This window comes from Strix uralensis, chromosome 11, assembly GCF_047716275.1.
Source record: "Strix uralensis isolate ZFMK-TIS-50842 chromosome 11, bStrUra1, whole genome shotgun sequence".
Lineage (NCBI taxonomy): Eukaryota > Metazoa > Chordata > Aves > Strigiformes > Strigidae > Strix > Strix uralensis.
Window position 1 is genome coordinate 16,899,693 of NC_133982.1, and position 16,917 is coordinate 16,916,609.

Consider the following 16,917-nt stretch of genomic DNA (forward strand, 5'->3'; position numbering starts at 1 on the left):
GGCAGTGACCAGCCCGCGCAGTGTGGACACAGCCCAGCACCATGGGATGGCCACAGCGCTGCATGGACCCTGTCCTGAGGGAGGAGACGCTCCTGGGGGACCAACCGGACCTGCCTGACAGGGAGATTTGGGAAGCTGCATCATGCCAAGGGGTCGCCTCCCCATCGGCTTTGATAAGGCTTCAGGATTTTAACTGTTTGCAGCATGGTGCTGCTGATTGGGTTGGCAGGGGGATGCCGGGCAGCCGATGCCAATGCCCCCTGGCATTACAGTGACCATATCCTTACCTGCCCCACTGCTCTGGTTCCTCAGGCTGCTGCTTCTCCAGCTTCCCTATGGGTACCCTCGGGTAAGAGATGAATGAACCAGCGCTGAATTAAAAAAGAAAAAAATCACCTGCCTCACAGCCCTGTGTCCGTGTGTCCCAGCTCTCCACAGTCCCTGCGCCTCCCTCCAGCCGATACCCCTCTCCCTGCCGCAGCCCCACAGCAAACAGCCTGTCACTCTTTCCATTAGGAAATCCATTTTTCAGGGGCATGTAACTCAGCTGTAAAATTTCACTCTTGGCTGAAACTTGGCTCAGCAGCAGAGAGGTTGGGAAAGGCTGGACCCAGCAGCTACAGGTGTGAAAAGCCCTTTTTACAATGAGCTCTTGTAACTTGGGAGAAATGGCTTCAACCCCTGCAGCGTGTCTTGCCGTGTGGGCCTCAATGTGAACGGGTAGAGAGTAAAAACCAAACCAAAACAGCCTGCTGGATGCCATCACATCCCACCTGAGGAGAGGGGAGAGGCATGTCCTGCCTTGGAGGGGCTGGGGACAGAGCAGAGAACTCCACTGATACAGTGGGAGCAGCACTTTTCCTAGAGAAAGGAGAATTCTCTCCAGAAAGGGTCAAAAAAGAAGTTTACACACCCACAGAGATCCAGAAAAGACAGAGGGTGGATAAACATAAACATTGGTACCATCCCAGTGAAATCCTGGTGGAAATGGGGGAGGAAATGCACAGCTTCTCCTGATGGGGTGGAAATTCCCATCCAAAGGGGTTTCCAAGTCTCTATCACCGCAGACTTTGAAACTATGTAAAACAGCCAAGAACATGCTTATTCCTGCACCGTGAAAATACCCATTGTGGCATGCCCGTGGCTGGCAGGAAAGGGCCCTGTGATCCCGTAACAGCCCTGGTTTTAGGTGCTCACGCTGTGCTTCCACCAGCCCTGCCGCCATACCGAGGGGCCGCAGGACCCCCCAGACACACCACGCTGGCGCGGTTCTGAAAATCTCAGTAACACTTTTTAATATACAAGAATCAAAAGTACAGCAGTTTTACAATGTAGGAAAATTTAATACTTACTATATAAACAACATATTTACATCAGAAATCACTAGGACAGTGGCATTTTTTTCACAAATATAAATTAATATTAATTACTGTTTTTAGTCAACAGGTTTAAAAGTCCACATTTTTACAGTAAAAGTCCTTCTCTCCCCAGAGGGGAGGCGGAGGTCAGGAGGAAACGGGTGAAAGCATAATAGTATTTTTGTGTGGATCACTTAAACTGTTCACCTAAGAGCGCTGTTAAGTATCCATTTTGGTTGGGCACCACATTGCCTGTCCCCGCAGGTGGTTTTGGTCTGCAGGACTTCCATCGCATGAATTCACAACTTTACACCATTTCCAAAGGGGTCAGGCTGAAAAATTCTTTTTTAAAAAATAAAATCCCAGCAAGATGCTACTTCTTCCTGCGAAGAGGCTCAAGGGAATCCCGCAGCTGGTTCGGAAGGAAGAGCTGTACCAGATGTTGACACAAACACCACAGTGGAGTTTATGGCTGTGGACCTGTCCCCTCCTATCCCACTCACATCCAAGTGACTGTGTCTGGTTACGGTCCCTCTGTGGAGGGGACACAAAAATGCATGTCTGTGTGTGCTCAGGAAGGACTTTCTCCCAAATCTAGGTCTCCAGGTTCATTAAAGCCAAAGCAAAGACCCACCCACCATGAGTGAACAAAACTGTGACTTCAGCATCAGCTAACACAACAGCGGGGACAGCTCTTCGGTGGATACGGGTGAAGCTTTTGCTGTTGCACAAGAAAGAAACCCCAAACAACCTCATACCTGGACCCGGGACGAGCAGAAACCACCCCCATCTGGACACAGAAAATGCCTCCTGCTGGGGTTCAAAGTTTTCCTGCGCCAACCGTAAACACTGGTCTGGCCAGTATTGCCTTTTGCTACAAGTGTATGGCACGAACTTTCCAACATGATAGCACCACTTGGTGAACAAAAAGAACAATTCTCTTTGCCCCTCCGAGGTTTCTTCCATTTTCACATTAAAAGCTAATACCTCTGAAAAGAAAGGACCTCTTTGTTGAATACCACAGCAAGCACACCTGCAATCACAGCTTAGTGAGAAATGCTGTGGAAATATGCTATCTCAACACCTCCCATCACCCGGCAGCTCCATGGGAGACTGGAAGACTTGCTTTCACCTCCTCCTGCACAGGTAAACACAAGTGTAACACTTTCTCAGGGCAATACAGTACCCCTAAGGAAGAAAAACTGCCCTGCATTTGGTGGAAATCTTGCAAAATAAAAACAAAAGGGGAGGAAAACACTTCCCGTGTGTCCCATTAAAGCAGTGGACTCAGAAAGGAGTGAGTGATGGCAGCAGATTTCAAGGGATGCACTGCATCGAAGGGGGATTGTGGGGTTATTAGTGTCAGTCTGCGTGCGCCTTTCAAGGTGCTGGCTGGAGTCAGGAAGCCAGCCCTGAACACCCATCTCCCCTCAGTCTTTCCGGGAAAAGGACATCACAGCTTATTAGGGTCAGATACTGGCATGTTAAAAAGAGGCCCAGATCCTGTCCCCCGCCAAAAAAAGGAGTCTGGAACAGCCTGGTGGTTAATACTGACCTCCGGGAGATGACACATCCCCAGACACCACGCTCAGGGCAGCCCAGCTGTTGGGAGAGCTCTGTGGTCTCTGGGGATGTGACTCTACGAACAAAGACCTAGGACCTGAAAAATAATCACCCAAGCTCCTTCTGGCCAGCTGGACACTGTTCTGCATCATATGCTGTGGCTCGAATACTTGGAGGAGTGTTTGCTCTGAAGTCCACTGAGCTTCCACTGTAGACTCCTCTTTTCCCTTTGCCATGCTGAGCTCCTAAGATATTTGCTCCAAGGAATTTTAAGGACCCAGTCCTGAATTCCTCATTCTCTCCCTGCTCACTTAGGTGCTAAGCCCCCAGGCACACTTCCAACTCAGACAGACAGGAGGTCTTTCAGAGCAATTTAGAGTGACTGCTGACTGCTGGAACAGTGGCAGGAAGGTGACCTGTTCACCGAACAGTGATCAGTCCACTGAATTCCTATTTAAGTCTGCACTATCATCCCTCATCCTTTGGGTGCAGGAAAGGTTTGTGATCACTGTTCTGCAAAGCGCAGAGAGAAATGACTTGCCCAAAGACAGGAGCATTTCAGCGGCAGGGAGATTCGGAGCTTCAGGATCCCCAGATGCCCAGAGCCATTTTTGACCTTGCAGCTCCCAGGATCTGTTAGTTCCTGGACCATCCAAGCTGCCCATGTCAGAAGAGAAGAGGAGTTTTATTATGAACTCCTGAGCCCTGTCCACTGGGAAATACTGTTCTCACCCCAATTTCTTTCCTACTGGTTAGAAGTGAACTAAGCCTTTGCTAAGGAAGTCTGGCTTTTTTTTTTAAATATCCCAAAGTCCCCCGGAGTCAAGATTTGCCAGTTCCAGCCCTGGAGATGGGAGGAAGATCCCCACAACTCTTCTGTTGCAGGGGACACAACAACAATCTAAGCAGAGCCAGTTTCTTGAAATGGATAAAGACATGAGAAATGATAACGTGGCCAGGAAAGTGATGGATTGTCACCAGCATGGTTCCAACTCCTTTGGAGTCACTCTGCAGGGACATTGAGTCCCTCTTTCAACCAAGCTTGGCTGCTGAGGGACTCTCCTGTCCCTCCTCGAATATATCCTTCCATTGCCCTATACTGGTTACAAACAAAGCCCAGCCCAACCGGTTTATACCCCCAGTCCCAAAGCAGCATCTGTCACATAATGTCAAGTCAGAGCAGGCAAACAGCCTTCGACACAATCCTAAGCAGCATCGATCCACCTTCTTGGTTTGAGGAAACACTGGCTGGGAAAAATTCCCTTGGGTCCATCAAAATGGGGAAAACAAAAACAAAACAAAGAATGAGGCAGTAAGGCTGATTCCAGCATTCAATGATAGAAGAGGGGAAAGGAAACAGGAATCCAAAACCAGAACCGGGAACTAGGGAAAAATCTTCCTCCACCTACCCCCCCAAAATCCTCCTTGACCCAGCAAGATGATAGCAGCATGTTCAGAGTTTCTGGTTGCTGGCTTGGAGAAACCAGCCACTGTTGCATCAAACCAAGTATTTCCGATGTGCGCTTTCCCCCTCTCAGTCACTTTATGCTTTCCGAATATTCCAGTTATAATCTGGATTGTTTTTCTGTTCTAATGACCTATCCAGAGGTGACCTGTGATCAAGAGGTGATTTGGAATCGTGAGGGGATTTCTGAGAGGGAGGTGAGCGAGGGTCCGACACTGCAGGGTGAGGTGGAGGAAGAGGCTGTTTGTAATCTCCCAACTTGTCTGTGTGGAAGGACCTGTAGTGGTCCGAAGGTCCTTGGCCATGGTAGCCCATGGGTGGCCTGTGATCAGACATCCGTCGGAAATCCTGCTGGTGGTAGTTCTGAGGCCTGAACTCATCGGATCGTCGACGCTTGGAATCGTGGTGGTGCCTGCAGAGAGAAAACAAGTGGATGAAGATCAGTTCCCCAAGGAAAGCCTGGCCGCTGCAGCCAGGCGCACAGTTGCAAACTCACAGAATCACAGGATCACCTAGGTTGGAAAAGACCTTGAAGATCATCTAGTCCAACCGTTAACCTAGCACTGACAGTTCCCAACTACACCATATCCCCCAGCACTATGTCAACCCGACTCTTAAACACCTCCAGGGATGGGGACTCCACCACCTCCCTGGGCAGCCCATTCCAACGCCTAACAACCTGTTCTGTAAAGAAATGCTTCCTAATATCTAGTGTAAACCTTCCCTGGTGCAACTTGAGGCCATTCCCTCTTGTCCTGTCGCTTGTTACTTGGTTAAAGAGACTCATCCCCCCCTCTCTGCAACCTCCTTTCAGGTAGTTGTAGAGGGCAATGAGGTCTCCCCTCAGCCTCCTCTTCTCCAGACTAAACAACCCCAGTTCCCTCAGCCGCTCCGCATATGACATGTGCTCCAGACCCTGCACCAGCTTCGTTGCCCTTCTTTGGATACGCTCCAGTAATTCCATGTCCTTTTTGTGGTGAGGGGCCCAAAACTAACACAGTAATCGAGGTGAAGCCTCTCCTTCCAGCCTTTCTGAGATGAAAGGGAATTTACCTGTCGTAATAATCTCGGTGGCCTCTGTGGTCTCGGTCACTGTTGTACTGTTCATATGGCCTCTTGCGGGAGAGGTTATTTGGTCTGTAGTTCCCAGAGCTCCGGTGGGGCTCTCCACGAGATCGACGATCCCCGTAGTGGTGGTCCTTGTACCAGTGCTGCTCATACTGGTGATGCCGCTCCCCACCCCACATCTGGTTGCTGTTGCCACCGTAGTTGAACTTTCGTTCCCTCTGCCATTCCCCTCGGTCTGCAATGAGGAAAGCACCAGTAAGGATCTTTCATACTTTACTTTAAGCCCATTTCTTTGCTGAATTCTCAAAGAAATTGTAACTATTGCTGTGCCCGTTTGACCTTCTTCTCCCTAAACTATGTGGGCCAAATTTTATTCTTCGAATTTCTCTATCATTATTCTAGAAAATCTTATTATGTCCTGTTCTTATACTCTTTTTATCACTATATTGTGTTTTCCAATCCAGCAATAAGTACATTGGTAATATACCTTCCATCCCATCACCTTTAAACCTGACCAGCCATGAGTCTCAGAAGGGTTTGTGTCCAAGAGCAAACAGCCATTAGGTTAGAAGGGAAAGCTCACCTGTGTTGCTGAAATGCCTCTTGTTTGGATGGCCATAGTTGTCACGTGGGTGCCCGTGCATCTGCTGCTGGGCATGGGAAGAGGGCAGGTGGATCTTCTGGGAATGAGGATTGTGAGGCACGTGAGACTGGGACATCACAGAATCGCGGCTGGAGCCTGAAGGCTCTGGGCGGAATGGCTTCTTCATGCTGGACATGTCCTCCTTCTTCTTCTGCTCCTGCAAGGTGGAAGAGAAGATTACAGCTCAACTGCTCTTCCACCGTAAGATTCAGATTATGTGAGCAATGGCCTTGTCTGTCAGGCTCTGGATTCTTCTGCAGACTCCTCACGCTGTGGGCCACCCATCTCTTTTGAGGACTTGGGTAAACCAACTGTGCCCCAGCATGGTATGAATGGCAATGGTACAAACGTGGTGGAGGAGAGGCACAGTTCTGCCCCACACAGCTCTGCTTCTACATCCTATCTCTACAGGGCAGCACTCCCAGGCTTTTCATTCTAAAGGTCAACTCAACACAACGTGCCACACCAAGCAATGCTTCTTCTTGGTCAGAACAGCCAGGAAAAGTGACCAGTGTTGTTAGGTGAAAGGAGAAAATGCCACAGGGAAGAGGAGACAAATGCTAACAGACTATTTAGATGTTAAGAAAACCACACACTGCCAACAACAACTACAAAGAAAGCCAACAACGAGGCAGAAAGTATTGACACTTCAAGTGTGACAACTTTTAAAGACAGCGAACAGAGGGGGAAAGGCACTTCAGATCTCACCTCCTCTTCCTGCGATCTTTTCTTATGAGCCATCTTGTAGAGTTTGTGCAGTTTTCTAGCATCAAATTCTGTGAATTTTGACACAAATATCCATAGGTTCCTAGAAGGACATGAACATTTTATGTTAATTGCTACATCAGCAGTTTAACTACCAACTGCTTTCAAACCAACACCAGTTCTATCCTCCCTGGAGAATAGTCTCAACCCAGCTCAGGACAAGATGATCACGAGAGCTGGAACCAAATTCTTCAAAGTAAAATAAAGATGTTTGCACTAGTTTATCTAAACTAGCCCTGAAAACAATTTAAATGAAACCAGCACAACTTGCAGACAAAACCTTCACCTGAGACTGGTCATGGACTGAGTGGGCTACAGAACACAAGATTTCACAGGTTAAAGAAGAGGCAAATCGCACATTCATCCACATAAAACCCAGCAGCCTCTGAACTATCATGTTTAAATAGCATAAACCAGCCGAAGAAAACAAAATGATCCCTCACCTTCTCCATAGCTTGATATGATCCTGGTCAGTGTAGGCTTTAAGGCACTCAGAGATGCGGTCCCCAATTTTTAGGAGGCAGTTGCGTGTGTGCTCCAGCTGTTCCTGAACTGTCAGTCCCTTATCAGGCTTATCGAGCTGCTTCAGTGCTTTTTTGACTGGTCTCATCCTTTCCTTGCACTTGAAAAAGCAATAGAGAGCAGAAAGTAATTAACTTGGCACGGGGCTCTATACTGTTCCCTTCTTAATGAGACAGAGTTGGAAGAAGTTCATTAGCACAAGATATTAGCTTTATCTGACCATTAGGCAAGGAGAAATCAGCTATGAAAATAGCAATTTGTTAGACATGCTGCAGAAAATAATAAGGAAAAGACAAGAGTGTCCCCACCTCCACTGCTCCCGCCTTTTAGAGGGGAACAATTTGCTTTGCAAACCGTAACTGCACATGGTCTGCTCTTGCACTGATCCCACGGCAGGCAGGGAAGCGTAACCGAGCATACACATGCTGAACCAACAGCCCCAGCTGAATGAGTGCTCACTCAATAGCCTCCCTGTCCATCCCTATCTGTGGTCTCTTTAATCTATTGCTTTTACCAAAACTGGAAGACATGAGATGAAAGCACCATCTTTTTCAGCTGTGCGCATCAACACTGCGCACAGACAGTAAATCAGACAGGTTTCTACTGCCTGACTGGACCTTTCATGTATCACAGAGGGAAAGTTAAAGAAAAACAGACAAAAATAACACAGGACCTGCAGCGAATACACAGATTTGCATTTAGAGAACTGTTTTTAAAAAGTGGTATTTCAGCATTTCCTTGTGCAAGTCAGGCCAAGTAGAGTCTGCCATGACAACTTTTACTAAAAGGCTATTTTTACAAGGAGCCTTGCAGGCATGTTTGCTGCAAGAGCATTTACACAACTAGGGAAGTGTTTACAGCTCAGTCAACTCCGTACCTCCTACAGCCATACAAGGTCACCCTCAATACTCTCCTGTATTTCCCTGCCTGGAAGAGCCCCAATGGCTCCTGGGCTTCTACAGGAGAGATAATGCCACGTAAGGCTGCAGGGTTTCTGTAACCCAGGACGGTCAAATGAACGGTGGGAACTTAACAGCTGAAGGAGAGAGCCCTTCTGCATGCTCTGTTGACATGCTACCCTCTCCTGCCCTGGCTGGCATCCCTGGCAGAGGGAGGGGATGAACATGTGCACTCATGCAAAGCTACATTTTGGAGAGTTATCTGAACCCCTTAACATCGCAATTGCTTGGTGAGAATTGGGAGCTGAAAGAGCTTTGAAGTTTCTTCCAGCTGAAGTGCCATTTACAGCAGGCAGCTGGTAGGCACAGAGGAGGCTGGTGGACAACTCTCATAGAGGGCTGTTCTGCCACGCTCTCAGATCATCCAGAGGAAATCACTGTGGGGCACTGGGAGGGGGCTCACACCCTGACTCCTAAACCATGTCTTTGGATAACATGTAAGCAAACCCTGGCTGCCTTGCTGGGCTCTCTGCTACTACCCTCCCATCTCCGAAGGAAAATACTCACTATGCTGAATGTTTCTTGGTCCAGATCATCATCCTCATCTTCTCCAATGGGGATTGGTTCACTCCCTGCGGTAATGTGGACGGGACCTTGTGATCTCTTCCCTTTACTTCCAGATTTGGCTTCACCACCTTTAGGCTTTACAAGGACAAATTACACACATCACATGATGAGCTAGACTGCAGGATCCCAAGTGATCCAACTAACAACCTCCGCACTATTGTTACTGGCACTTATTAAACCCCGGGCACTGCTCCTACAACTTTCCTCCGAAGATCTCAAACAGTTTAGCTGCAATGCCTCTACTTAGCTTTACATCACCCCTGAGGGAGTAGACAGAAGTCAGAGCCAACATTTTGGACATGAATACGATATTCATACTTATGGAGAGAAAACCAACGCTGAAGACTTGGAGGAAAGGTTAAGCTAAAGAATATATATCCCTTGCAAAAGACAGAGCTCAGAGTAGTCTCCTGTCGACGAGGATCTGCAACTTCATGTGATGTTGCTAGTCCTCAGACTCTCTGAAAAGCAACCTCAAATCATGGCCTGTTAGTGTAAAATTTGACTTATATGACATATCTGCAGTCAAAGCCATACCAAAAATCACCAGAAAGCAAACTTTCCCCTACATACGCAGCAAAACTCCTTGGTTTGCACTTGTGACCTCAGTGTCAAAACACACTGGGCATGCAGTACATACCTGTTCCTTGGACAGGTACTTCAGGTCATTATTACAGAAGCTTTTACTCCCCTTCCAATTTGAACCCAGCCTCAGGGCAGTTGTACCCAAAATTCTGGGGACATTTTAGTCCACAACATACCACTGATGTTGAAACATTCATTCTGGTGAGTCCTGAACAGCACCAAGGACAACTTACAGTCTTGATGGTGTGGACAGTTGGGTTATTTGGGGTGAGTTTAAATTAAAGGGGAATACAGACAAGTTGCTGCCAACCCTGTGATAAATCACAGCTGAACAGAACTTGATCTGGACGCTCCTGGCTCTTCCTCCTTTCTTTCTTAACATCAGCTATTGGGCCATACTGCTGTCAAGAGGGACAGCTGTACTTTAAAGGCAGTCTGACAAAATCTCTTCCTTTTTGCTCACATTCCATCAAGCTTTAGGATATATTGCCTTTTCTACTTTTTATTGCAATTCTTCACAATAAGCATTCAGGAGGGCTGAAAAAGAGGTAATACCCCACCCCACAGTGCTTCACTGATGTATCTTCACACAGGGCCTTTAATGAATCATAAGTCTCCTAACTTGCCCTTCTGCTCAGAGACTTTCTTATCTCTCAAACTGCTCCTGAGAGTACCACATACCTTCTCTTTCTTGTCTTTTGTCTTCTTTTTCTCCTTGTCGCTTTCCTTTTCTTTCTTAGTGGTTGTCTGCTTTTCCTTGTTCTCTTTGTTCTCTTTCTTCTTTTTCTTTTTCACTGGGCTCTTTTCCAAGCCATCCTCCTAGAAAATCAGTCACAGCACAAAGTTGGAGTCCATCACCTCACATAAACTTTCTTCCATAAAACTTACATCCTTGAAACACAGGCAATTTTTGAGGTCCATCCAAATTTGCCCTCACACCTCTTTAACCAGACAGCAAGCCCTGCTTAACCAGCTGCAATCCACCCAACCCTTGACAAAAGGGTATAAAAAATAGACGAGCCCCAGTCTCTAACTAGCTGGCAAACTGTAGATAAGCACTGCTTTCCTATGCCAGCTGCGCTCGAGAACGCTCAGCCCCTAAGGTAGATACTGATCAGCACATGAACAAAAAGCCTCAGACTACAAGCCAAACCACTCAAAGACAGAAGGTTTTCTAAGCAACAGCATGACCTTGGTAAACTCCAGCTTCACTACTGGCAGATGAACTGAAAAGGAGAGGGAAACAATTCTTCTTTCTCTCCTTTATAAGGGCTTTGTCCTGAGACAACCTCTCCTCCAAGTCAATATGTGGATGTGTGTGGCCATTCTCGGATCCCCCAAAACCCTTAAAGCACTAACCTAAAAGAGTGGGTGGGAAAGTTCCTTCTTTCACCCTGACAGCTGTTTTTGTGAGTTTGCCAATCTCCTGGGGGAATGCACTCTCTAATGCCCCCCAACTCCACAGGGCATTTGCTAAGGATGCTTCTCAGGGTGAGTTTCTGCAGGAACAACATAGCTCAAGGAAACCTGGAAAAGCTGCTGTTCACCAAGTTGACTCACCTTGACTTCACCTTCTTCTGACTGGTTGTCTGAGTGACGAGGAGAGGAGAGTTCATTCCCATGCTCATCTTTGACTTTGGGAGCCTTGTTCTCTTTCTTTACTCGTGGTTTCCTCTTCTTTAGCTTGCCCTGGTGAAAACACAGAACAAGTCAGGGCAAGTAAACAGCTACAGCTACTTCCTGGGGACATACTCCATCTCCTGAACATCCTGAAAACAGCTGCAGGTCCTGCAGGACAGCAGGAAGCCTGATGTGCCCCAGTCCTTCAGTAAGTGTAATAATCACCTGCCCCTTACTAATTATCACTTCAGCATCACAATACAATCACACAACAGACAAGTCCATATTCTTTCATGTAGATGATGTTCAGTGACCTGGGAACACAGGCTGTCTCCCTCCACCAGTCAATCACTCAGCCTGAAACCCCCAGAATCAAGCAGCCACATCTCACCTCTTCCCCATCTTTCATGTTTTCTTTCTTGTCCAGATCCTTCTTCAGCAGTTTCAGTAGATAATCAACTCGGGTCTGGAGCTGTTTTCCCTGAGGTTTCTTATCTGTCTCTACAGGCAGGATCTTTGATAAAGAAGAAAAAAAATACACCCACATGCACCTATCAATCCTTGACAAAAGAGATACACACTAGCAGCATTTCTTCCAGGCCCAGCAAAGGGTTGGAGATGCTTCACCTTCTGGGGGAACAAGAAGGTTCAAGCATTTCTTCCAGCTTCCGCACAGACAAAAGCCAAAGGCAAAGCTCCTAGCAAGGCACCCCTCCCCTTGGCCTTTTGCAAAAGTGAAAGGACCCCAAGGCAGCTCTCTAGATTCTCTACGATCTTTCTTCTAAGTATGCAAAAAGAAGAAAAAAAAACTTTGCAAACTATACTTGGGGCCTTAAGTTACAAAACTGAGTCCACTCTCCTTAACGCATCAGATTTGTTTGTGACAGCTCTGTCACAGCAGGCTGGTCCCCTCTGGTAACCTGAGACATTGCCACAGTGATGATACAGATGCAGAATTTTTAGCAGAAAACAAGGCTGCAAGGTGCCACTTTGTGGAGGAAGTATCTCAGTTTGCCAACTAGGTTACCTTCATACTTTATTGGAAATTGGCTGGCATGTCTCAGATAATTATTTCCTTTGTAAAATGCTTTTCTGAACTTCATGTAGGAGGGCTCACAGCCACAGTCTGATCTTTGCTAAACACACCAGCGGGGATGTCATGGGAATGTAGCATATTGGCAGCAAAGCTGGTGTAGAGATTCTCGGTGTTCCTCAGCCCTGTGCTGCAGTTCACTCTCCTTCCATTGTGCTGACACAAAGGATGGCGGCTTATTTTTAACCTGGATCATTTCAACAGGGCCCCTGTAAACAGTTCTTATGGGAATGAGTGAGGAACAGAGGAACTAGACAAAGGCTTTCCAGCTGGCTTTGCCGCCATAGCCAGTCATGTAACTATGCCCTCAAAGCGAAGACAGAGCAGTCTTGACATAAGCAGTGTCAAATCTGTGAAAAATTATTTCCACACAGAAATTCAGACTCAGATTCTTGAGAGATGCTCAAGGAAATATCAAGCCACGATTATGCAATGCACTCTCTATACTGTGCATGTAACCACACATGTCAGCATTACCATTTTCTTCCTGCATTATTTCAGTGTGGTTCATATGGTAACGTTCAGAGAAAATTTACTGCCAATCAAATAATGCAACTCTGCTTTCCATCAAGCATGCAACATTCCATGGAGGTCACTGTTTTCCTCGTTATTATTTATTATTATTTTTGGAGTGGTTACAAACAAACGTCTGTTTCTGGAATAAATTAAACATGTCCTCTATGAAGACTGCAATGGACCCAATGCAAGCAACAAGCAAAGTGACCTACCTTATCAGACAACTTCAATTCTGGATCTGTTTTAATTAGCTCCCAGTTTCCATAACCGTGCTCGTAAATTCCCACTAACAAGCGAGAATCCTCCTCCACTCCCCAGTCTACATCAAAATGGGCAGCTTTGACACGGCATGTCAGGCGGTACCTGAAGGCATTTCAAACATGAGCTACTTTTAATGCTGTGAAGAATAAAGCAAATCCACATATCCAGGCTATTCTCTTTCCACCACAAAATCCAAATTCCCTGAGCCTCTTTCTGCACTGCCTACTTAGCCAAACTCACTTCTTCCTTTCCTCTGGGTCCGTGGGAATGGATTTATGCAGCATTTCAAACTCCTCTTCATGCTGGATGATGGATTTCACATTGACTTGGACACCAGAAATCTTGATAGTAGGACCTCTTCTTTTTCCAGGTCCTTTCCCTGCTCGACAATAAAACATGGCAACTAAGAGAACTCTTACAGAAAGAAGTGCCTCTGTAAAAATGTCTAGACACACAGAGATCAAGACCTTGCCCACAACCTCTTATTTAAACCTAAGGCTGTCTGCTAAGGCAGACCCAAAATATAAGTTTTCTTTCACTAACTCGCTCAGATCTGCAATCCAAACACCTTCCAGTATCATTTTCTTAAAAATATGTCTAAATACGTTGGAGCTGCTGCTTCAGTAGTTTTGTTCAGCTGCAACAGGCAGAGACGCAGCAGGAAATCCAGCCCAGACCCCTGTATCTCCAAACCAACAGCACAGAACAGCCATACATGGAGTGGTTGATGATGACAGCTATGGGAAGTGCTAATTGTGGATCCAGCTTTACCATGGAGTACACAGCACCAGTCTGATTCCCAATCCCAGGAGCACTTAAAATATGATCAGCTTTGCCTTGTGGCCCAGCATTAAATAAGCTGATTACTTCAGCCTCTCCCCACGAAAACTCATGTTCAGCAGAAGACAACAGACCCAAACGGCACTTTCCAGTGTGAGCAGAAGACTCAGGGGTTTCTCTTCATTAGTGAGAGCTGGCTGGCAAAGACAGGATGGTTTAAGTGTGTGCTTGTTCTTTGCTTTTTAGTCACAATGTGGCATGCCTCCCCGTCCAGCAAGGGAACGGTTTTCTCACCAGCTCCATGGAACACCCCCAAAAACATCGTAACAGCAGCACACAACCCTCTTGCTTACCTTCACCTGGGTTTTCTTTCAGCTGCTCCTCGTATTCTTGCATTGCTGACACACAGCTGTTGTGGATGAGTTCCCCTAACCGTTTCAGATCAGCCACAGACTTATCCACCAGCTCAGCATCCCGGGCAATACACTCCAGCCTGGGAAAGGGGAAAAGAGTTTTGTATTTGATACAGCATATCTCCTCCCAGTCACTTCCTGAGCAATTGTTTCATAGCTTTTAGTAGTCAGTGCTGTATATGTATGAATGTATGAAACCTTCACAAGTCTGTACAGGAAACAACACAGTTTTAATCTTTTTTTAGGTCTAACAGCTTCAGTACAGTGCAGATGTAGTATAACTGATCCAATCCTTTGGATTTTTTAGTATTAAAACAAAGGTGAGAACTGTCTACCATGGGCACAACAGACACCCTCTGTGACTGTCCAGTGTTCCTTCCTGCTTTCTGTTCCATACTAACTCCATCTGATGGTCCAAAGCTGCCATCTGCTGTCCCTTTTGCCTGGCTGAAGTTAGTAATGTCAAGGCCCATACGCAAACCTTGTATTTCACAACAGAAGAGTACAACCAGCTGAAAAAACACAGTCATTTATCATACAATACATGCAGGGATCTCTCCCTCAGCTCTGAGACCTCAGCAAGGGCTACAGCTTTCCAGACCCAGCACATGTGCCCATCTCCCTCCCTCCCTCATACTGGGTCACAGCACTTGTGCGGGGCCCTGCAGACCCACGCTCAAGGACGGTGTGTGCCTCCCCCCGCCTCCCTTCAAGAGGGATATGGCAGCGAGAGAAAGACGCTCCAAATTCAGTCTTGAAACTAATATGCATAGAGAAACTTGGCAAGCGTTTTGGGTAGCATTTGCTGTTCAGACAGCTGCTCTCTCTCCTTTCTAGGCAGAGTGGAAATGCCCCAAGGGCCAGACTCTGCCAGCAGGATGATGCTGTGTACGGCCCGGCGCCACTACTGCTCTGGCTGCTTTCTGGCCAGCATTCCTCATCAGTACCCATCAACTGAGACAGGAGGGACTGTACGGCAGTGCTTGGGTTACTGATCACACGACAGCAAAGCTTTGTGCTGTCCGTGGAGGCTGTATCAAACACAATGTCCTCCCATGATAACCCCCTGGAGCAGGGCCAGGTTGGGACTCACCGTTCAAGAGGCAGTCCAAACTTCTTGTAAGCCTTGATAAACCTAAGTAAAAAAAACCAAAAAGGAAAACAGAAACTAAACCAACTGCCATAAAAAGGGGGTCCAATATCACAAAGACACTTGAATATATTAATTACAGCTTGCCACGTTATCAACCTTGCATTCCACACTGATTAGCTAAGCATCACTCAGAACTGGGAAGCCTAATCCATTAAGCCCCACAAAGAGTTTTGTGACCTCGGCTGGAGAAGAACACAACATTATTATGAATGTTGGATGTTTGACAGATAAGGAAAAAAAGAGGAGAGTCATAACTGTAGTGTAAAAAAAATTAAAAGCAAGCATTGGCTCACACCATGTTGGTAATTATTAACTTCATTTTTCCAAGAAGAAAAAAGGCATTAGATCAATGTCATCAGTAATTTTAACGCTCAGGCTATAAGCATAACAACCCACCACAAAAGAGCCAAATGTGGTGTAATCCATCACAGAGGTCTGCAGACAAGGATTGCTATTTATTTTTACATCTTATTTTTATTGTGAAAATCACTGCCATGGCTAACACACAACTTTAGGGTAAGAGTCAGACACTGTTACTGCAACTGAACAGTGCCTTGTGCTGGGAGTAGACACAACGGCTTCAACTACAGATTATTTTTGAAATGAGTTAATATTTCCCCTTCTTTCTTTCATCTTGTGTTCTTTCAGCCTCTTTCTGCTACATCACAATAACCTAAACAGCTATCAAAATCTGAAAAGTCTGACCATCTCCTGTTTAAAAATATATCAACTCAGAGATGGAACGAGAGTCAAGGAAAACTCACAATCCTCTCTTCTCCATCTTTGGCTGAACATCCGGGCAGAGCCATAAAACAAAGATCTTTGGAAAAGGCTCAGTAGTTAGAAGATATGAGAAGAAAATAACGCTCTGGAATTCAGCCCCCAGCTGACTTCAGGGACACAGTGCAGAAGAGGATACGTAACTGCTGGGATCAACGGGACCAGTGCTTCTCATGGGGTTATTTTGCCAGAGCTTGCCTTTCGCTTAAAGCTCAAATCAGCAGGACTACTGCCAGAAAAATGTCAGGAAGGCCAGAGTCCTTGGCTTCTCCAGCTCTGTATCTTATGGTACTTAAGACCTCACATGTAATATGGAATAAACTCAATCCACTTGGCCCAGGAAGGGCAGTTACAATAAGGATTAATTTTAGGAAGGTACCAGCTTCACTGCAGCCTGACTAAAGACAACCCAGTCCATTTTGCACAGACCTGAATGTTAAGGTCATCAGCTGGGAGCAAACTGAATTACACAAAGATGCAGAAGCTGGCCCAATGAACCAGCTCCACCTAAACCACTGATGTGCTTACAGGTAAACACCTCCTGGATTAATCTGGAGTTTTCTCCACCTGCATGGGATTTCTGTATTTGTTTTCTGAACTGTCTCTTGTGCTCAGAACTGACCTCCTGATTTCAGCATCAGTAAATCCTTCCACAGTATCTTTTCTAACACTCCGAGGACGCCCCCTGCGCTTTGGTCTCTTCTCGTCATCGGTATCATCAGTCTCGCTTTCTGATCCAGATGATCTCTGAAGCCTTCTCTTAGTTTCTGCATCTGATTCACTGTCATTTGTCTGAGCCTGTATGT

The 16,917-nt window shown here is 46.4% G+C and overlaps 1 protein-coding gene across 13 annotated transcripts in view; it reads right to left on the reverse strand.

Moving 5' to 3' along the window:
- Window positions 1–1,269: 1,269 nt before the first annotated feature.
- Window positions 1,270–16,917, reverse strand: part of CHD2 (chromodomain helicase DNA binding protein 2) — a 93,036-nt gene continuing 77,388 nt past the window's right edge. For 12 of the 13 annotated variants that reach the window (XM_074880311.1, XM_074880312.1, XM_074880315.1 and 9 more), the window contains 14 exons: window positions 16,734–16,909; window positions 15,272–15,313; window positions 14,119–14,258; window positions 13,226–13,364; window positions 12,937–13,087; window positions 11,507–11,629; window positions 11,056–11,184; window positions 10,177–10,314; window positions 8,851–8,985; window positions 7,306–7,484; window positions 6,806–6,905; window positions 6,038–6,254; window positions 5,440–5,689; window positions 1,270–4,798 (listed from right to left, as the gene is read on the reverse strand). In XM_074880311.1, the coding sequence (XP_074736412.1) occupies window positions 4,465–4,798; window positions 5,440–5,689; window positions 6,038–6,254; window positions 6,806–6,905; window positions 7,306–7,484; window positions 8,851–8,985; window positions 10,177–10,314; window positions 11,056–11,184; window positions 11,507–11,629; window positions 12,937–13,087; window positions 13,226–13,364; window positions 14,119–14,258; window positions 15,272–15,313; window positions 16,734–16,909 (2,253 nt within the window). In that variant the 3' untranslated portion in view covers window positions 1,270–4,464. Of the gene's footprint in view, window positions 4,799–5,439; window positions 5,690–6,037; window positions 6,255–6,805; window positions 6,906–7,305; window positions 7,485–8,850; window positions 8,986–10,176; window positions 10,315–11,055; window positions 11,185–11,506; window positions 11,630–12,936; window positions 13,088–13,225; window positions 13,365–14,118; window positions 14,259–15,271; window positions 15,314–16,733; window positions 16,910–16,917 lie in introns of those variants that run through there. The other variant, XM_074880323.1, reaches the window with a different exon arrangement.